At 44.0% G+C, this 22575-nt stretch overlaps 2 protein-coding genes across 2 annotated transcripts; both read right to left on the bottom strand.

Moving 5' to 3' along the window:
- Nucleotides 9498-10433, bottom strand: LOC100516575 (olfactory receptor 4D2-like). The gene has a single exon (XM_021066324.1). It carries the CDS (start codon nt 10431-10433, stop codon nt 9498-9500), a length of 936 nt encoding a protein of 311 aa, XP_020921983.1.
- LOC100738790 (olfactory receptor 4D2) lies at nt 21450-22385 on the bottom strand. The gene has a single exon (XM_003483042.2). It carries the CDS (start codon nt 22383-22385, stop codon nt 21450-21452), a length of 936 nt encoding a protein of 311 aa, XP_003483090.2.

Below are 22575 nucleotides of genomic sequence, written 5' to 3'. Positions count from 1 at the left end.
AGGGAAAAAATGATCAAGGAGAAGAAATGGAAATCGATGAAGAATGAAAGGGAGGAAGGGAATTAGAGGAGCGAAAGAGAGGATGAGAATGAGTGACGGAAGGAGAGATGGAAAGATAGTGGGGCAGGGAAAGGGACCAAAGGTGAGAGGACACGAGGGTGAGAGAGGGTGACAGGTGAGGATTTAGGACCCTCCCCACTGTCCCTGCCTCGTGTCACCTCCCACCCTCCATCCTCGATGAGAGATCCCTCCCTTTTTATTTTTCATTTCAATTTGCTTTCACTGCAGTCCACCTTCTCCACAGCTGTCCAGGAGACCTCTCAATGCTGATCTGATCATGCTCCCCTCTCACTCCTAACTTCTAGTGATGCTCCCGAGGGCTTCTTAGGAGCCGCAAGTACTTTGTGAATTGAGTCAGGGTAGAAAAGCTTACTTCCACATGTGTGTGCAACTCAGCATGCCATTCAGGGCTGTGAAACATAACCTCCACCTGTCCTTCTAATCCGTATTTCTGCCTCGGATGAACCGCCAGCTCTTTAATGGACGACAGTATTAAACACGCCACATTTATTCCTTTCCATGATAGTTTCCTGGGATTCTCGCGATGTCGTCTAACCTTAGAAAAGTTCTCAAGTGTCATCCTCTCTGTCCGTCCTGTCACCATTTCTCCCATTGCCGAACAAACTCCCCATTTCGCAGGGTTCTCACGACACTGAAAACATACCTTTGCCATAGGCTTATCATCATGGGCTTTTTTAAGCTTCTCCCCTCACCAACCAACAGTGTAGTTTCAACATCTTCGTAGCCCCAGAACGTGCAACAGAAACTCTGACATGACACATGCTCAGTAAATGTTGTCGGTTTAATGTGTTAAAGTTGGTAACTGATTATATGCAGATTTTTAATGTGATTTTACATATCTTCTGTTCCCTATCTCACAAAGCCAGTTTTATGCATGGTTGTTAAAATGACTCAATTTACGTGCAACCTGAAGCAGTTGTTTCAACAGCACATCACCCCCAAACGACTTCCTGAGGCTCCTCCAACAAGAGACTTAATACCATCAACTCTATGTCACTCATTTATTCTCCCCGTCCCAACAGGAATTTTTTCTTTTTCTTTTTTTTTTTCTGTTTGCTTTTTGCCATCTCTTGGGCCGCTTCCGAGGCATATGGAGGTTCCCAGGCTAGGGGTCGAATCGGAGCTGTAGCCACCGGCCTACACCAGAGCCACAGCAACGCCAGGATCCGAGCCGAGTCTGCGACCCACACCACAGCTCACGGCAATGATGGATCCTTAACCCACTGAGCAAGGCCAGGGATAGAACCTGCAACCCCATGGTTCCTAGTCAGATTCGTTAACCACTGAGCCATGACGGGAACTCCACCCAACAGGAATTTTCAAGGACCTGATGACCACTGACTTACCAGGACGTGTGGAAACTTCAGGCTCTCATCGTCTTCAGCCTCCAATGGGAGTAGAGGGTTCAGGTCTTCCATTTTCCCGGGGTGTGGGGCTGCTCTCCATGCAGGCTCACAGCTGCCTGGCACTGCCCATAGCTCACGCCCCTGACTCATGGGCATGACTCTGGGGAGGAACAGGTATCTTCAGGGAGAAATGATTGGACTGGGCTCAGGAAGCAGAGCTGGAAGGATTCCCCCGGGGAAAAGGGAACAATGGGAGTTGTTAAGAAGTTTCTAAGTCTCTCAAACACACTTACAATTTGAAAGGTCGCCTGAGGGCAAAAACAGAGGATCAACACAAAAATAAAAAACAAACTCTAAACCTCCACCTACACGCAAGTGCAAAATGAAAGAAATCCCGACCAGGACATTGAAAATTCAGAGATTCCTGACATGTATCAAGAGACCAAGATCAGAAAGGGCAGATGCTCAAAATTTCTAGTACTTTTGGAAGGATTAGTTTTATAGACCAGTAGTTCACACATTTGAGCATGTATCAAAATCACCAGGAGGGGATGTTAAAACTCAGAAACAGTCATGCAGAATTTCAGCTTTTTAGGTCTTGGGCGGAGCCTGAGAGTTCGCATTTCTAACAAGTTTTTAGGTAACGCTAATGCTGTTTGTCTGGGGCCACAGTTTGAGACCCACTGACTTTGAGTTTCCCTGCTCTCTGTCAGCACAATGGACAGTTCTTTCTCACAGCAATCAAGAGAACTGGTTTGATAGCTTACTTTAAAAAAATTAATGGATCTTTCCTTGGACAACACAGCAAGGTGGAGAAATGTTTGTGTTCTACATTGGAAATAAACCTTGTAAACGCTGTCGTTTCTTTTGTCAACCAGATTCCAAGATTTGTTCCCCATTCATATCCAATTCTATTGCACCATTTATAACATTCTATACTCTTTACATATGAATTATTACTCATTAAGGTCTTTCCTTTCATACAAGGACTAACACATTTACTGCAGATATTTTCTTCTTATGATGAACTGATCAGAATTGGAATTAACAGGAGGTTTTTTATATGATTTTTCTTTTTTCCATTATAGTTGATTTACTGTGTTCTGTCAATTTCTACTGTACAGCAAAGTGACCTAGTCATACATATATATGACGTATTCTTTTTCTCACACTATCCTCCATCATATCCCATCACAAGTGACTAGATATAGTTCGCTGTGTTATACAGGAGAATTTCATTGTTTCTCCACTCCAGATGCAATAGTTTGCATCTATTAACCCCAAACTCCCAGTCCATCCCACTCCCTCCCCATCCTCCTTGGCAACCACAAGTCTGTTCTCCAAGTCCAAGAGTTTCTTTTCTGTGGAAGGGTTCATTTGTGCCATATATTAGATTCCAGATATAAGTGATATCATAGGGTATTTGTCTTTCTCTTTCTGACTTACTTCACTTTGTATGGCTCTAGTTCCATCTACGTTGCTGCAAATGGCATTATTTGGTTCTTTTTTTATGGCTGAATAGTATTCCCTTGTGTATATATATCACGTCTTCTGTCGATGGACGTTTAGATTGTTTCCATGTCTTGGCTATTGTGAATACTGCTGCAATGAACATAACGGTGCATGTATCTTTTTAATGAAAGTTTTATCTGGATATATGCCCGGGAGTGGGATTGCTGGGTCATATGGTAGTTCTATATTTAGTTTTCTGAAGTACCTCTATACTGTCTTCCATAGTGGTTGTACCAATTTACATTCCCACCAAACGCGTAGGAGGGTACCCTTTTCTCCACACCTTCCTCAGCGTTTGTTCTTGTTGACTTGTTAACGATGGCCATTCTGACAGGTATGAGGTGGTACCTCATGGTAGTTTTGATTTGCATTTCTCTAATAATTGGTGGTATCGAGCATTTTTCCATGTGTTTGTTGACCATCTGTATATCTTCTTTGGAGAAAAGTCTATTCAGGTCTTTTGCCCATTTCTCAGTTGGGTTGTTGGCTTTTTTGCTGTTGAGTTGTATAAGTTGTTTGCATATTTTAGAGATTAAGCCCTTATCAGCTGCATCATTTGAAACTATTTTCTCCCATTCCATAGGTTGTCTTTTTGGGTTTTTTTAATGGTTTCTTTGCTATGCAAAATCTTGTCAATTTGATTAGGTCCCATTGGTTTATTTTTGCTTTTATTTTTGTTTTTTTTCTTTTTTTTACCTTTTGTTTATTTGTTTTATTACTTAATGAATTTTATTACATTTATAAGTGTACAACAATCATCACAACCAAATTTTATAGCATGTACATCCCAAACCCTCAGTACATCCCCCCACCCCACAAACTGGCTCCGGAGCTGTAGCCGCTGGCCTTCGCCAGAGCCAAAGCCAGCCAGGACCCAAACCGCATCTGCAACCTACACCACAGCTCACGGCAATGCCAGATCCTTAACCCACTGAGCAAGGCCAGGGATTGACCCCGCAACTTCATGGTTCCTAGTTGGATTCGTTAACCACTGAGCCACGATGGGAACTCCTGGAAACCATAAGTTTTTCAAAGTCTGTGAGTCAGTATCTGTTCTGCAAAGAAGTTCAGTCTGTCCTTTTTTCAGATTCCACATGTACGTGATAGCATTTGATGTTGGTGTCTCATTGTATGGCTGACTTCACTTAGCATGTTAATTTCTAGGTCCATCCATGTTGCTAAAATTGCTGGTATTTCATTCCTTTTAATGGCTGAGTAATATTCCATTGTGTATATGTACCACCTCTTCTTGATCCATTCCTCTGTTGATGGACATTTAGGGTGTTTCCATGTCTGGGCATTGAAAATAGTGCTGCAATGAACATCGGAATGCATATGTCTTTGTGAGTCGTGGTTTTCTCTGGATAGATGCCCAGGAGTGGGATTACTGGATCAAATGGTAGTTCTATTTTTAGTTTTCTGAGGCATCTCCATACTGTTTCCACAGTGGTTGCACCCATTTACACTCCCACCAACAGTGTAACGGGGTTCCTTTTTCTCCACACCCTCTCTAGCACTTATTGTTTGTAGACCTTTTGATGATGGCCATTCTGACTGGTGTAAGCTGATACCTCATAGTGGTTTTGATTTGCATTTCTCTAATAATGAGTGATGCTGAACATTTTTTCATGTGTTTTTTGGCCATCCACATGTCTTCTTTGGAAAGTTGTCTGTTTAGATCTTCTGCCCAGTTTTTGATAGGGTTGTTTCTTTGTTTGTTTGTTTTTTTGGTATTGAGCTATAGGAGATGTTTATAAATTTTGGAGATTAACCCCTTGCCAGTTGCTTCATTTGCCAATATTTTCTCCAATTCTGTGGGTTGTCTTTTCATTTCGTTTAGGATTTCCTTTGCTGTGCAGAAGCTTTTAAGTTTAATTAAAACTGCCTTGGGAGACTGACCTAAGAAAACATGTGTACAGTTGATGTCAGAGACTGGTTTGCCTATGTTCTGTTCTAGCAGTTTGATGGTGTCTTGTCTTACATTTAAGTCTTTAAGCCATTTCAAGTTTATTTTTGTGCTTGGCATGAGGATGTGTGTCAGTTTCATTGATTTACATCCAGCTGCCCAGTTTTCCCAGCACTACTTGCTAAAAAGACCATCTTTTTCCCATTTTATGTTCTTGCCTTGTTTGTGGAAGATTAATTGACCGTAGGTCTCTGGGTTTATTTCTGGGATCTCTATCTTGCTCCATTGGTCTCTATGTCTGTTTTGGTACCAGTACCACACTGTCTTACTCTCTCTCTCTACTAAATTTTTGTACCAACGATTTTTCATGCAACAGTGAACACATCATCATGTTATTGAACTTTTCATGTGTCTATGTTTTTCCTCCATAACTTAACTCTAAGCTCCCTGAGGCATACATATGGACCCTTGCATTGATTTGTGCCCTGCAGTGCCCATCCTTGCTCATAGTCAATACACAAAAAGCATGTGGTGTTGACTGTGGGTGGATGAACAGCTGCAGGAAGTGCCCCCTCCCTCACTGATGTAGGTGGTCCCTTACTGGGTGAGGAAACAGGGCATCTTAGCGTCTGTGCTGAGACAAGAGAAGCAGGAGAGACATTGGATTAAGAAATGGGTGAAGGATGTTGTATGAAGAGGGCCAGGAGAGGTCTTTTGAAAGGAACAAGAATTCCAGAAGATGTTACAGAATTCAAGGATAGCAGACAAAGGAAGGTGTTGAAATAAGAGAAATAGAATAGACAAAGGAATACCAAAGGGCAGATTAAGAGGACGGGAGAGGAATGGAGAAGGGAAAAAGCCAAAGTGGGAATGGGAACAACAATGAAGAGTAAGGAGAGTGAGAGATAGAGGGTGACAAGTGAAGGTGAAGTGGCTTCCACACCCCCGCCTTCTCTCAGTCGCTGCTTCCACCTGCCTCCTGCAATCTCTTGTCTCTTAGAGGTCATTTGAATCTCCTCCTTCTGCTTCTATCTACTTCCACTCTAGCCACCTTCTACATCACTGTCTTATAGACCTTCTTCCATCATTATAAACCTTTAAAGTTGATGGAGAGCCCACAGTTTAAAACTCAAACTCTCAGAAGCTGCCTCACATGCTTTTTGTGGATTAATTCATGGTTGAAATACAGGCCTGCTAATGTGCACACCACTCCCTCTCTGTACACCATACCAAGCCCTAAAATGAAGACTCTGTCTACCTTCCTCATCGGTATCACCGTTCCCCAGAAACCTACTGTCGATCAAGGAACTCATAGACCCTCGCACATGCCATATACTTAGTTATTTCTCTAGCTTTGGAAATGAATTCCATTTCCTGAAATACATTCCACTTCCTTCGCAACCTAAAAGTCCTCGGATGTCACTTTTCTCTGACACCTCCATTTCTCCCATGCAGAGATAATCCCTCATTTCTCTGGATTCCAATAACATTTTATAAATATTTCCATTACTCATATATTTTTTGTTGTCTCTTTTAACAAAATGGCAAATTCAATAGCTTATAACCCTAGCTCCTGTAACAGCAACTCTAAATTAACAATTGCTCAAGAAAAGTTTGCTAACTTAGTGTATTAGTAATAATTGTGTGATCTTTTTTTTTTATTTTCCCACTCTACAGCAAGGGGATCAAGTTATCCTTACATTTATACATTACAATTACATTTTTCCCCCACCCTTTGTTCTGTTGCAACATGAGTATCTAGACAAAGTTCTCAGTGCTATTCAGCAGGATCTCCTTGTAAATCTATTCTAAGTTGTGTCTGAGAAGCCCAAGCTCCCAATCCCTCCCACCACCCCCCCATCAGGCAGCCACATGTCTCTTCTCCAAGTCCATGATTTTCTTTTCTGAGGAGATGTTCATTTGTGCTGGATATTAGATTCCAGTTATAAGTGATATCATATGGTATTTGTCTTTGTCTTTCTGCCTCATTCTACTCAGTATGAGATTCTCTAGTTCCATCCATGTTGCTGCAAATGGCATTATGTCATTCTTTTTTATGGCTGAGTAGTATTCCATTGTGTATATATACCACATCTTCCAAATCCAATCCGCAGGGGCTGTCCCTGCATAGGTCTGCTTGCCCTTTGGAGGAGCTACACCCCTGCAGAGCAGCACCAAATACCACCAGCCCCCGAGAAAAGGCCTGCAGCCCAGAAAAGCTAGAACAAGCCTAGCCAGGCCATGAAAAGATCTGCCTAATTCTCAGATGGTCTCTCTGAGTTGGGCTGCCCTGGGGAGGAGCCTCTTGGGTTTTCAGCGTCCCTGCTAGCCACCCAAGCCCTCAGGGGGTGCCGAGCTCTAGCGGATCAGCTGCGTAGGACTTCCAGCTCCAGGCAGGACCCCCTGCAGCCCAGAAAAGCTGCAACAAGCCTGGCTGGACATGAAAAGATCTCAGACGGTCTTTCTGAGTTGGGCTGTGTGATCTTATTCAATGTGACCATGTGGAGAATTTTGTGTTGTATTTCCTTATTTCCTCTCAGCAGCCACCCTCTCAATCACTGGGCCAATTTGTCACTTGGCTGCTAAAAGTCCTGTTTTACACATGCAACTAGAGGAATCAACACCTCCTTTTCTCTGTATTACTTTCTGAGGCTCTCTTCACAATGAAGAATTACTACTATCAAGTCTAGATCAACTGTTGATTATCTCCACTCTCCAGCAACGGTTTCTGGATGCTTCCGACAGCTGCTCTATCTACAGGGGAGGAAACCCTGGTCCCTCACCTTCCTTCAGCCCAGAGTGGGAGTGAGCCTTCAGGTCTTCCATCTTCTCAGACATCATTTCTCTGCAGCTTCGGTTTCCCAGCCCCTGCCCATACATCACCTACACAGCCATGGGTGTGACCCTGGGGGAGAGCGAATATCCTTGGGCAGAAACTCCTGGACTGGACCCAGGAATCTCTGGGAGCCAGAACACTGCCCTCTGTAGGCTCCTCAGCCATTCTACAGCCGCCTCCTCCTCCTCCTCCTCACAGCCATGGCAGCCAAATGATAGAAGGATTTGGTCAGGAATGTAGAACAGGTTGCAGACAATCCAAGGAGTGTTTGAGAGGAAAAGGAACAAATCCGAGGGGCAGTATCTTTATGGAAAATATTTAGAAACTGTTAAGAGGGAGAACTCCTTCAAAAGATGACAGTGGGGAATGAGGCAGAGAGGCAGGGAGCAGAAAAGCCTCTGACTGTTCCAGAGTTGAGAGGAAAAGGTTGACCATTCATCACACATGCTCATCCACAGATGAGGAATCTCTAAGGTGTCCCTTGAGGTCGTCGGAGACACTGACTTTCAAACCCACCCCTGTCTCCTGCCTCTGAACTTGGAGTCAGAGGAACCAAGCTCCTGGCCAAGCTCTGCCCCTCACCTGCTGGTCATCATTGAGCAAGTCAGTTCTCTCTGAGTTTTCTCATTTGTAAAGCTGTTTAATATAATAATAGCATAACCACTGTCAGTTTGCTGAGAATGAGGTGAAAGTGTGAAAGTGCTGAACAATACCTGACACAAGAGCAGGTGCATAGAAATACGAGTTGAATCTCAACTGTCACACTCCATAGTGACTTTCCTCCAATTCTTACACAGAAAAACAAAAGTTCAGAGGGAAGATGTATTATTTAAACTCAACTTAACCTTACCACCAGCCAGAATGGCCATCATCCAAAAGTCTACAAACAATAAGTGCTAGAGAGGGTGTGGAGAAAAAGGAACCCTGTTACACTGTTGGTGGGAGTGTAAATGGGTGTAACCACTGTGGAAACAGTATGGAAATACCTCAGAAAACTAAAAATAGAACTACCATTTGATCGAGCAATCCCACTCCTGGGCATCTATCCAGAGAAAACCACGACTCACAAAGACACATGTACTCTGATGTTCATTGCAGCGCTATTTTCAATGCCCAGACATGGAAACACCCTAAATGTCCATCAACAGAGGAATGGATCAAGAAGAGGTGGTACATATACACAATGGAATATTACTCAGCCATTAAAAGGAACAAAATACCGGCATTTTTAGCAACATGGATGGACCTAGAAACTATCATGCTAAGTGAAGTCAGGCATACAATGAGACACCAACATCAAATGCTTTCACATACATGTGGAATCTGAAAAAAGGACAGACTGAACTTCTTTGCAGAACAGATGCTGACTCACAGACATTGAAAAACTTATGGTCTCCGGAGGAGATAGTTTGGGGGATAGGGGTATGTGCTTGGGCTGTGGGATGGAAATCCTGTGAAATTGGATTGTTATGATCATTATACAACTACAGATATGATAAATTCATTTGAGTAATACAAATATAAAAAGTAAAAAGTAAATTCAAATTATTCAAGTTCCCGTCGTTAGTGGCTCAGTGGTTAATGAAACTGACTAGTATCCATGAGGACATGGATACTAGTCTTGCTCAGTGGATTAAAGATCCGGCATTGCTGTGAGCTGTGGTGTAGGTCACAGACATGGGTCAGATCCTGTGTTGTTGTGGTTGTGGCGTAGGCCAGGGGCTACAGCTCCAATTCAACCCCTAGCCTGGGAACTACCTCATGCCACAGGTGTGTCCCCCCCAAAAGAAAAAGATAAAGTCAACTTATTTCAAGTTCACTCCCTGATGCCAATGATTAGGCGCTTGCCTAATCTCTTCATGGCTGCCTGCATCTCCTGGTTCCTCAGGGTGTAGGTCAGGGGGTTGAGCATGGGGGTCACGACCGTGTGGCTGATGGACACAGCCTTGTCCATGGGGAAAGAGGTGAAGGGTCGGGCATAGAGGTAAATGCTTGGGATGAAGACCATGGTCACCACGACGATGTGGGTGGTGCAGGTGGAAGCTGCCTTCCTCCTCGCCTGCCCCGAGTGGGCCCTCAGCATCACCAGGATGACGGAGTAGGAGATAAGGAGGAGGAGGAACCAGATGAGGACAAGCATCCCACTGTTGGAGATCATGAGGAACTCCAGGAGGGAGGTGTCTGTGCAGGCGAGTCTCAGCACTTGGGGAATGTCACAGTAGAAGTTGTCTAGAACGTTGGGACCACAGAAAGGCAGCGGGAGCATCAGAACCAGCTGGACAATGGAGTGGAGAAAGCCTCCTACCCAAGCAGCCACCACCAGTCCCACACAGAGCTGAGTGTTCATGATGGTGACATAGTGGAGGGGCCGGGAGATGGCTACGTAGCGGTCATAGGCCATCACTGAGAGAAAGAAGACAATCCCACCTCCCACGAAATGGAAGAAGAAGATCTGAGCCATGCAGCCCTGGTAGGAGATGGTCTTCTTCTCAGACAGCAAGTCCACCAGCATCTTTGGGCTAATTACTGAGGATACCGAGAGGTCCAAGAGAGCCAGGTTTCGGAGCAGGAAGTACATGGGTGTGTGGAGACGAGAATCAGAGGTCACTGAGACCATGATGAGGAGGTTTCCCAACACGGTGGTGGTGTAGACAAACAGGACCACCAGGAACAAGAGGAGCTGGAGCTCCCGAGTCTGTGAGAGTCCCAGGAAGACAAATTCTGATACCCATGTGAGGTTCCCTGATTCCATGCCGTCTTCCCCATACACCTAAAGGAAACAGACCACAGACAGGGATGCATGAAGTCACCTCCTGCCCTTTCTGTACTCAAGGGCTCAACTCAGTTGTCCAAGTGAGACGATGGGCATCCTCAGGCACAGATCATAATACCAAGTACTAAGTGAACACCTTGTCTCTGGAGGGTTTACTAGCTGGTGTGGGAATATGCGTTCATGAGATATCTGAAAGCCGTCCAGAAACACATGCAACCTGCCTTTCAAAGATTCAGTGTGGGAAGACCCAGAGACTCCATCAGAACCAGAGTCCGATTTCAGAGCTTCCCTTTCCCGGAGATGTAAACTTGAGCGAGTTAGTTAATCTGAGTCTCAGATTCCACATCTGAGGAAAATGCTTTCTTTATGGAAATTGCCTAAGAAAAGGTTCATTTGTGCCGTCTATTGGATTCCAGATATAAGTGATATCATATGGTACTTGTCTTTCTCTTTCTGACTCACTCAGTATGAGAGTGTCTAGTTCCATCCATGTTGCTGCCAATGGCACTATTTTGTTCTTCTTTATGGCTGAGTAGTATTCCTTTGTATATATATGATATCATTTATATCTGGAATCTGATATATGGCATAAACGAACCTTTCCACAGAAAAGGAAATCATGGACTTGGAGAATAGACTTGTGTTTGCCAAGGGGGAGGGGGAGGGAGCGGGGTGGATTGGGAGCTTGGGATTAATAGATGAAATCTATTGCTTTTGGAATGGATTAGCAATGAGCTCTGGAAACTATGTCTAGTCACTTATGGAGCAGGATAATGTGAGAAAAAGAATGTATACATGTATGTGTAACTGGGTCACCATGCTGTACAGTAGGAAAAAAAATTGTATTGGGGAAATAACAATTAAAAAGAAAAAGAACCCCCCCACCAAAAAAAGAAATTGCCTAAGTGATTAACTAATACATAAAATTCCTAGGACAGTCCTGGAATAATAAATGCTAATCACTTCTCAATAAAGTATCTTACTCTAAAGATATTTTCCCTTCTTCTAGTCTCTACTACATTTTTGGACCAATTGTATTTCCTTTCCAAAAACTATTTTAAAAGTTTAAAAAACTGGTACAGCCACTATGGAGAACAGTTTGGAGATAACTTAGAAATCTATATGTAGAACTTCCATATGACCCTGCAATCACACTCTTGGGCATATATCCAGACAAAACTCTACTTAAAAGAGACACATGCACCCGCATATTCATTGCAGCACTATTCACAATAGCCAAGACATGGAAACAACCTAAATGTCCATTGACAGATGATTGGATTCGGAAGATGTGGTATATATACACAATGGAATACTACTCAGCCATAAAAAAGAACAACATAATACCATTTATAGCAACATGGGTGGAACTAGAGACTCTCATACTGAGTGAAATGAGCCAGAAAGACAAAGACAAATACCATATGATATCACTTACAACTGGAATCTAATATCTAGCACAATGAACATTTCCTGAGAAAAGAAAATCATGGACCTGGAGAATAGACTTGTGGCCGCCCGGTAGGAGAGGGAGGCAGTGGGAGGAATCAGGAGCTTGGGGTTATGGATACAACTTGGAATGGATTTACAATGAGATCCTGCTGAGTAGCATTGAGAACTATGTCTAGATACTTATATTGTAACAGAACAAAGGGTGGAAAAAAATGTATACATGTAAGTGTATCTTGTACCCAAGCTGTACAGCGGAAAAATAAATGAAGTAATTTTTTAAAATAAATAAAAATAAATAAAATTTGAAACCAAAAAAAAAATTAATACAGTTGTAAAGGTTACTTTCTAGTTATAGTTATTGGAAAATATTGGCTATTGCACCTGTCATTGTCATGCAACAGTTAACACATCATAAAGTTAATGAACATTTCATATGTCTATATTGTTCCTCCACAATTCACTCATAATGTGCTACAGACACAGGTCTTGAATCCCAATTTATTAGCACCCTGCAGTGCCCAGCCTTCGTAGTCATTGCTTGATAAATACAGCCATAGTCAGCACTGAATCGGTACCTGGTGTTAACTGCTGGGTGGGTGAAAAGCTATTGCATGTGCAGGTGCATGCAGGGCAGGCTCTAGACACAGATGAACACCTGGAACTGTCCATTTTTCCCCATTCCCCGGGGTAGGTGGCCCTTACTGGGTGAGGCTCCCCAGATCATATGTGGAGACAAGAGGTAGAGGGGTACTTCTTTCATCAGTGAAGAAACAGATGATGAATATGCTCCTTGAAGGTGATTTGGGCCCTTCTGAAAGGGCATCAATTTTAGAAGCTGATATTGATTTCATAGATAGAGGAGAAATAAACATGTTGAAGGAGAAGAAATGGAAATAGATGAAGAATTAAAGGGAGGAAGGGAATTACAGGAGGGAAATAGAGAATGAGAATGAGTGAAGGAAGGGGAGATGGAAAGATAATGGGGCAGGGAATGGGACCAAAGGCGAAAGGACAAAACGGTGAGAGAGGGTGACAGGTGAGGATTTAGGACCCTCCTCACTGTCCCTGCCTCGTGTCACCTCCCACCCTCTCCCACCTGACCTCCCACAATCCACCATCGATCAGAGATCCCTCCCGTCTTATATTTCACTTCCATGTGCTTTGGCTCCAATCCACCTTCTACACAGACGGCTCTAGACACTGATCTGACCACGTTCTCTTGTAATGATACTCATACTCTTGCGATGATGCTCACTAGAGCTTCTGTGGAGCCACCACAAGTATTTTGTGGATCAAGTCAGGGTAGAAATGCCTACTTACACGTGTGCAGGCAACTCAGCATGTCATACAGGTTATAAAATGTCACCCCATCTGCCTTTTGAATCTCTGCCTCAGATGAACCACTAGCTCTTCAGTGCACTCCAGTCTAAATATGCCACTTTTTTTTTTTTTGGTCCTTTGTTTTTTCAGGGCCACACCCACGGCATATGGAGGTTCCCAGGCTAGGGATCAAATGGGAGCTGTAGCCACCGGCCTGCACCACAACCCCAGCAACGTCAGATCTGAGCCGTGTCTGCGATCTACACCACAGTTCACTGCAATGCTGGATCCTTAACCCACGGAGTGAGACCAGGGATGGAAACTGTGTCCTCATGGATGGTGTTCAGATTCGTTTCCACTGAGCCACGACGGGAACTCTGAACATGCCACATTTATTTATTTCCACGTTTGTGTCCTGGAATTCTCTCACCATCTTCTCAGCCTTAGAAAAGGCTCACTCAGGAGTTCCCGTCGTGGCTCAGTGGTTAATTAGCCCAACTAGTATCCACGAGGACACAAGTTTGATCCCTGGCCTTGCTCAGTGGGTTGGGGATCTGGTGATGCAGTGAGCTCTGGTATAGGTCACAGATGTGGCTTGGATCCTGCCTTGCTGTGGCTGTGGTGTAGGCCAGCAGCTACAGCTCTGATTTGACCCGTAGCCTGGGAACCTCCATATGTCACAGGTGTGGCCCTAAAGACAAAAAATAAAAAATTAAAAAAAAAATTTTTGTAAAGGCTCACTCAGGAGTTCCCATCTTGGTGCAACGGAAATGAATCCGACTAGGAATCATGAGGTTGCCGGTTTGATTCCTGGCCTCATGCAGTTGGTTAAGGACCTCGCTTTGCCAGGAGCTGTGGTGTAGGTCACAGACGTGACTTAGATCTGGCATCGCTGTGGCTGTGGTGCAGGCGAGCAGCAACAGCTCCGATTCAACCCCTAGCCTGGGAACGTCTATATGCCTCGGGTGCTGCCCTAAAAAAGACAAAAGACAAAAAATAAAAAAAATTTCATTCCAATATCACCATTCTTGTCCCTTCCGTCACCATTTCTCCCATGCCAAACAAATTCCCCATTTGGCAGGGTTCTTACAACATTGAAAACATACCTTTGCTATAGGCTTATCATCATTGGTTTTTTCAGCCTCTCCCCTCAGCCACCTACATTGTAGTTTCAATATCTTGTAGCCCCAGAACTTGCAACAGAAACTCTGACATAACACATGCTCAGTAAGTGTTATCAAACTACTGCGGAGATTTTTAACACGTTTTTACATGTCTTCTGTTCCCTATCTCACAAAGCCAGTTTTATGCATGGTTGTTAAAATGACTCAATTTACATGCAACCTGAAGCAGTTGTTTCAACAGCACATCACCCCCAAACGACTTCCTGAGGCTCCTCCAACAAGAGACTTAATACCATCAACTCTATGTCACTCATTTATTCTCCCCGTCCCAACAGGAATTTTCAAGGACCTGATGACCACTGACTTACCAGGACGTGTGGAAACTTCAGGCTCTCATCGTCTTCAGCCTCCAATGGGAGTAGAGGGTTCAGGTCTTCCATTTTCCCGGGGTGTGGGGCTGCTCTCCATGCAGGCTCACAGCTGCCTGGCACTGCCCATAGCTCACGCCCCTGACTCATGGGCATGACTCTGGGGAGGAACAGGTATCTTCAGGGAGAAATGATTGGACTGGGCTCAGGAAGCAGAGCTGGAAGGATTCCCCCGGGGAAAAGGGAACAATGGGAGTTGTTAAGAAGTTTCTAAGTCTCTCAAACACACTTACTATTTGAAAGATCAACTTGAGGGTAAAAAACAAACACGCAACCCCCGCATGCACACAAGCACAAAGTGGGGGAAAAAAGAAAAAACCAACCAAGGACACTGAAAATTTAGAGATTTATGACATATATCAAGAAACCAAGATTAGGAGTTCTGTGGCCCAGCAGAAACGAACCTGACTAGCATCCATGAGGACTCAGGTTCAATCCCTGACCTTGCTTAGTGGGTTAAGGATCCGGTATTGCCGTGAGCTGTGGTGTATGTAGGTCACAGATGTGGCTCAGATCTGATGTCGCTGTGGCTACAGGTCTGATTCAACCCCTAGCCTGAGAACCTCCACATGCTGAGGGTGCAGCCCTAAAAAGATGAAAGAAAGAAAGAAAGATCAGAAAAGACAGAGACAGAGACTCAAAATTTCTGATATTATTGGAAGGACCAAGTTTCATAGATCAGTGGTTCATACACCTGAGCATACATCAAAACCACCAGGAAAGGCTGTTGAAATTCAGAAAGCCCCACGCAGAAGTTTCCCTTTAGCAGGTCTGGGTGGAGGCTGAGAATTCACATTTCTAACAAGTTTTCAGGTGATGCTGAGTGCTTATCTGGGGCCACAGTTTGAGAACCACTGACTTTGAGGTTCTCTGCTCTCTGTCAACACAATGGACAATTCTCTCTCATAGCATGAAGACAACTGCTTTGATAGCTTACAAAATAAAAATTAATTGATCATGGAGTTCCCATTGTGGCTCAGCAGGTAATGGACCCAGCTCCTAACCGTGAGAATGTGGTTTCAATCCCTGGCCTCGCTCCGTGGGTTAAGGATCCAGAGTTGCCATGAGCTGTGGTGTAGGTCAGAGATGGGACTCGGATCCCGAGTTGCTATGGCTCTGATTTGACCACTAGCCTGGGAACCTCCATATGCCTTGTGTGTGGCCCTAAAAAGCAAAAAAAAGAAAAAAAAAAGACAGAAAAAGAAAGAAAGAAAGAAAGAAAGAAAAAGAAAAACCATGGAGTCAAAGCCAATGAGCCAATGAGGACCTTCAGCTCAGTGATAGCAAGACACTGTTTTCAGTCAGTCTGTGATGCCCTTGGCCTCTCCAAGAGAAGCCCTGTGCTTCAATGGTGGTGTGTGTCCGCACAATCTCATTCAGGGACTGGAGGTGAGGAAACCGGTGGGGGGCAGTTTCCTGCTGCTCCTTCATCTCTTGCTTCTACTCATGGAGGAGAAATCTTTCCCAGAAGCTCCCAGGCTAACACCCTGTTAGCCTATTTGTTGTAATTTTTCTTTCCGGAATCACAGGAATACTTGAGCACCCCCAGCTTCTAAGGATTCTCGGAAAGTGAACCCTTATGATAGGGGAGAAGCAAGGTGGAAGTGGTTGGGAATGGCTTTGGGGAGACACCCAAGGACAGGCTAGCTTCTTCTTTTTTTTTTTTTTTTTTTTTGGTCTTTTTTGCCTTTTCTAGGGCCGCCACCAGCGGTGTATGGAGGTTCCCAGACTAGGGGTCCAATCAGAGCTGTAGCCACTGGCCTACGCCAGAGCCACAGCAACACGGGATCCAAGCCACGTCTGCAACCTACACCACAGCTCACGGCAATGCCGGATCCTTAACCCACTGAGCAAGGCCAGGGATCGAACCCGAAACCTCATAGTTCCCAGTCAGATTCATTAACCACTGAGCCACGACGGGAACTCCTGGGTGTTTCCTTTTGGAGCCCACTTTGAGAAGGTTAAAGCATAGTGAGAAGGGCCCAGTGTGGGAACAAAACCTCAAATGGATGAGAAGGGTGTCTTCACAGAGGTGCAGTCTGTCGTCAAGTGTTGCAAGCTGCAGGGTGAGGAGAGTTTCTGCATGGGGGATATTCTGAGGGGGGGGTGTTGGATCATGAGTAGGGGAAGGAAAGGGGCTGAGCAGGAGATGGGATAGAGTCCCCTGTGCTGTACCCTAGGACCTTGTTGTTTATCCTTTCTAAATGCAACAGTTTGCATCTACTAACCTCAAACTCTCAGTCCACCCCACTCCCTCCCCCTTTCCCCTCGGCAAATGCAAATCTGTTCTCTGTGTGTGAGTTTACTTCTGTTTTGTAGATAGGTTCATTTGTGCTGGTCGATGGACAGATGAATGGATTAAGATGTAGTAAATAGGAGTTCCCGTCTTGGCGCAGTAGTTAACGAATCCGACTAGGAACCATGAGGTTGCGGGTTCAATCCCTGGCCTTGCTCAGCCAGTTAAGGATCCTGCGTTGCCGTGAGCTGTGGTGTAGGTCGCAGACCCGGCTCGGATCCCGCGTTGCTGTGGCTCTGGCGTAGGCTGGCAGCTATAGCTCCGATCCGACCCCTAGCCTGGGAACCTCCATATGCCGTGGGAGCGGCCCAAGAAATGGCAAAAAAAAAAAAAAGATGTAGTATATAATGATGGGATACCATCCAGCCATAAATTGGAAGTTTGATAAGGAACCAGATATTAATATGGTCTCAAAGTACCTCCCCACAAAAGATTTACTCATTCCCAAGGAAAAACTTAGGAGAGAAGCCTGACAAACACTTCCTAGTCAACTTTCAAAAGTGATGGGACATTAGTAATGGGACTTAGCAAAATTGTTCACACCTCGTAGGCTGAAATAAGAGCACAGTGTGACTTCTGGGAGATTCCTGGTAAAGTGAAAAAGGTGCATCACCAGGGAGTTCCCATCCTGGCGCAGTGGTCCATGAATCTGACTAGGAACCACGAGGTTGTGGGTTCGATCCCTGCCCTTGCTCAGTGGATTAAGGAGCTGGCGTTGCTGTGAGCTGTGGTGTAGGTCACAGACACGGCTCGGATCTGACATTGCTGTGGCTCTGGCTTAGGCCAGTGGCTACAGCTCCGATTCGACCCCTAGCCTGGGAACCTCCATATGCCGTGGGAAGGGGCCCTAGAAAAGGCAAAAGACAAAAAAAAAAAAAAAAAAAAAAAAAAAAAGCATCACTAGAATCTAATCATTATGAAAGATCAGACAAATCCAAATGAAGGACATTCTACAAAAGAATTGGCCTATAGTCTTTGAAGAAGATAATCAAAACGAAGGCGAAATTCTTTCAGATAAAGGAGTCTAAAGAGACAAGACAGGAGTTACTTGATGGTCCAGCCTTGTCACTCCTGTGGCTTAGGTTTGATCCCCGGCCCAGGAATTTCTGGATGCCATGAGCATGGCCAAAGGAAAAAAAAAGAGAGAGAGGACAACTAAATTAACACTTGATTTTGAACCAGATTCTCCTTCTATAAGACTTTATTGGGACATTTGGCAAAACTTGAGTAGAGGTTAAAAATTAGATTTAACAATGTATTTTTAGTGTATCAATTTTACAGACTGCATGGCTGTATTGGAGAAAAATGTCTTTGTAAAAATGAACACAAATATTAAGGAGTGGTGGGCAACAGTTTGGCAACGTCCCCTCAAAACCTCACGGGGGAAAAAAGGTCCTTTATGCTATACTTGCTAATTTTCTTTAAGTTTGAGATTTTTTTAAATGTTAAAAAATGTTTTCAAAGTTAATTTTTTGAGGAGTTCCCGTCGTGGCTCAGTGGTTATCGAATCCGACTAGGAACCATGAGGTTGCGGGTTCGGTCCCTGCCCTAGCTCAGTGGGTTAACGATCCGGCGTTGCCGTGAGCTGTGGTGTAGGTTGCAGACACGGCTCGGATCCTGCGTTGCTGTGGCTCTGGTGTAGGCCGGTAGCTACAGCTCCGATTCAACCCCTAGCCTGGGAACCTCCATATGCCGTGGGAGCGGCCCAAGAAATAGCAACAACAACAACAACAAAAAAAAGACAAAAGACAAAGTTAATTTTTTGAGTTAAAAGAACTTCATAGCAAATAACAAATGTTGGAGGGAGTATGGAGAAAAGGGAACCCTCCTACACTGTTAATGGGAATGTAAATTTGTGCAGCCACTACGAAAAACTGTATGGAGGTTCCCCAAAAAACTAAAAGTAGAGTTAGCGTTATGATCCAGCAATCCAGCTCCTGGGGATATATCCAGACAAAAATGTAGTTTGAAAAGATACACGCACCTCTATGTTCCTAGTAGCACTACTTACAATAGCCAAGACATGGAAATAATCTAAATATCTATTGACAGATGAATGGATTAAGAAGATTTGGTTTGTATATACAAAATATATTACTCAGCTATGAAAAAGAATGAAATAATGCCATCTGCAGCAACATGGATGAACCCACAGATTATCATACTAAGTGAAGTCATAAAGAAAATGCCATATGATATTATTTACATGTAGAATTAAAAACGAGACAGAAATGAACACACCTATGAAACAGAAACAGATTCACAAATATAGAAAACAGACTTGTGATTGTCAAGGGGGAGTTGGTTGGCGGCAGGAAAAATTGGGAGTTTGGAAAGAGCAGATGCAAACTGGATGGATAAACAAGGTCCTACTGCATAGCACAGGGAACTCTATTCAATATCTATTCAATATCCTTTGATAAACTATAATGAAAAGGAATATGAAAAAGAATATATATGCTTAACAGTCACTTTGCTGTACAGAAGAAATTAACACAACATTGTAAATCAACAATACTTCCATAATTTTTTAAATATGGAAAGAAATTTTAGAGAAATGCAAATCAAGACTACAGTGAAATACCATTTTTTACCCATTTAACTGGCAAATATGAAGTCGGACAACATCGACTTTTAGGAGGATGTGAATCAGTGGAAACACATAAGCACAGCTAATGAACATGCAATTTGGTACAACAGCTTTGGGAAAACAATTTCGCACCATTTTGTAAAGGTAAATCTTTGAAGATCTCATGACTCAGTAATTCCATGTCAAGGTTTATCACCCAGAGGTCCTCAACATAAAAACTGAAGACAAGTAGAAGAATATTCAGGAGACACTGTTTGCAAGAGCAAAAACTGAGAATAACCCAAATAAACTTATGCTCACAATGGAATATTATACAGCAGTGAAAATGAAGGAACTACAGCCAAACAGAATAACGTGTGGCATTTAGGAGCATAACATAGAGTGAAAAAAATGAGTCCAAGATTATTATGTACAGTTGGATATTTTATAAGACTCAAAAAAACAAAACAAAACAATATACTGAGTATGTAAAAGTGTGATGAAACTGTTTATAAGCAATAGAATGATAAACACCAAATTCAAGAAAGTGGTTCCATCTGGGGAGAAGTGAAGGATGTGATGGAGAGGACCATTATACCCATAGGTAGTTGAAAGTTATTGGTAATTCCTATTCTTTTGTTTTCCTTTTTTTTTTTTTTTTTTTTTTTTGTCTTTTTAGGGCCCCACCCACAGCATAAGGAGGATCCCAGGCCAGGGGTTGAATTGGAGCTGCAACAGCTGGCCTACGCCACAGCCACAGTAACTCGGGATCTGAGCCAGGTCTGTGATCTATACCGCAGTTCACAGCAACACCGGATCCTCAACCCACTGAGTGAGGCCATCCTGCATCCTCAGGGATGCTACTTAGATTCGCTTCCGCTGATCCGTGACGGGAACCCCATTACTGGTAACTTCTGATTCTTGAACCGAATAGCATGTTTTTACATGCAGTTTATACTCTTTTGCTTGTAATAATTATTATACTATGTTAAAATGTAAAGTGAAAAAAATCGGAATATTCATGGAAATTTCAAAATTGAAAATAAAATATTGTCGTAGAGTTCACTCAATGTTTTCTCACAATTTTTTAGATTTGAACCTTATAAAAAACCTGGAAAGTTCGGGGTCAGATATCAACTTCAGTGCATTTGTTGAGGAGGAAGTTATGGGGTCATGTAAAGCCGGGTGTCTCATCCAAGGTCATCTGTTTGGTAAGTGATAGGTTAGAGTCTCTGATTTAAGGCTTCGCAATCCAGACTCATACAAAAATTGGGTAATTGTAAAACAAACAAACAAACAAACCAACAAACAAAAAAACCCAGGACTTCTCTTCTGGGGAAATGCCATCATCTTAAGAGGAAACTACCCACCAAGAAGGCAGAAAGGAACATATCACTTTCAAGAATGTTTCCATGACAATACATAATATTGTCCCTGAAGTGTTCAAATCATCCACCACACACACAAAAAAGAGGTTTTGTTTTTGCTTTTGTTTTTGTTTTTTTTTTTGACTGCACCTGTGGCATGTGGGAGTTCCTAGGCCAGGGAATCAAACCAGCGCCACCATAGCGACCCAAGTCTCTGCAGTGACAACACTGGATACTTAACCCACTGAGCCACCCAGGAACTTCCAAGATATTTTCCTTTTTTTTTCTTTCTAAAAATCTAAGTTGCTTAGTTTTAATACTCATTTACTCGTAGGACGACCCTCAAAACATTCACAAGCTGCAAAGAGGGCAGAAACAATAGCTCTCTCTCCACCTTATAAATGAAAAACAAAGCCAAAGGGAAGTGACCCCATCACTGTCACTCCCTTTTAAAAAGCACCCAGTGTCTCCCAAGCCTCTTCACGGCTGCCTGCATCTCCTGGTTCCTCAGGGTGTAGATCAAGGGGTTGAGCATGGGGGTCAAGACTGTGTGGCTGATGGACACGGCCTTGTCCATGGGGAAGGAGGTGAAGGGCCGGGCATAGAGGTAAATGCTTGGAATAAAGACCATAGACACCACGACGATGTGGGTGGTGCAGGTGGAAGCTGCCTTCCTCCTCGCCTGCCCCGAGTGGGCCCCCAGCATCACCAGGATGACGGAGTAGGAGATAAGGAGGAAGAGGAACCAGATGAGGACCAGCATCCCACTGTTGGAAATCATGAGGAACTCCAGGACAGAAGTGTCAGTGCAGGCGAGTCTCAGCACTTGGGGAACATCACAGTAGAAGTTGTCTAGGACATTGGGACCACAGAAGGGCAGTGGGAGCATCAGAGCCAGTTGGGAGATGGAATGGACAAAACCTCCCACCCAGCTAGCCACCACCAGCCCCACACAGAGCTGAGTGTTCATGATGATGACATAGTGGAGGGGCCGGGAGATGGCAACCAGGCGGTCATAGGCCATCACTGAGAGGAAGAAGACCATGGCACCTCCCAGAAAGTGGAAGAAGAAGAGCTGGGCCATGCACCCCTCATAGGAGATGGTCTTCTTCTCAGACAGCAAGTCCACCAGCATCTTTGGAGCAGTGACTGAGGAGAAACAGAGGTCCAAGAGAGCCAGGTTTCGGAGCAGAAAGTACATGGGTGTGTGGAGACGAGAATCAGAGGTCACTGTGACCGTGATGAGGAGGTTTCCTATGACAGCGGTGGTGTAGACAAACAGGACCACCAGAAACAAGAAAAGCTGGAGCTCCCGAGTCTGTGAGAGTCCCAGGAAGACAAATTCTGATACCCATGTGAGGTTGCCTGGTTCCATGGTGTCTTCCCCATACACCTAAAGAAAACACACCACAGACAGAGACATATTAGAGCTCAGGGGCTCCGAGTTGTCCAGGTCTAGGTGATGGGCTTCATCTATAGATCATAATAGCTGAATAAATGGTCTTGTCTCTGGAGAGTGTACAAGTTGGTGCTGGAATAAACATTCATGAGATATCTTAAAGCCA

This window comes from Sus scrofa, chromosome 12, assembly GCF_000003025.6.
Source record: "Sus scrofa isolate TJ Tabasco breed Duroc chromosome 12, Sscrofa11.1, whole genome shotgun sequence".
Taxonomy (NCBI): Eukaryota; Metazoa; Chordata; class Mammalia; order Artiodactyla; family Suidae; genus Sus; species Sus scrofa.
The sequence above is the reverse complement of the archived record's forward strand: the minus strand, read 5'-3'. Positions and strand labels throughout refer to the sequence as shown.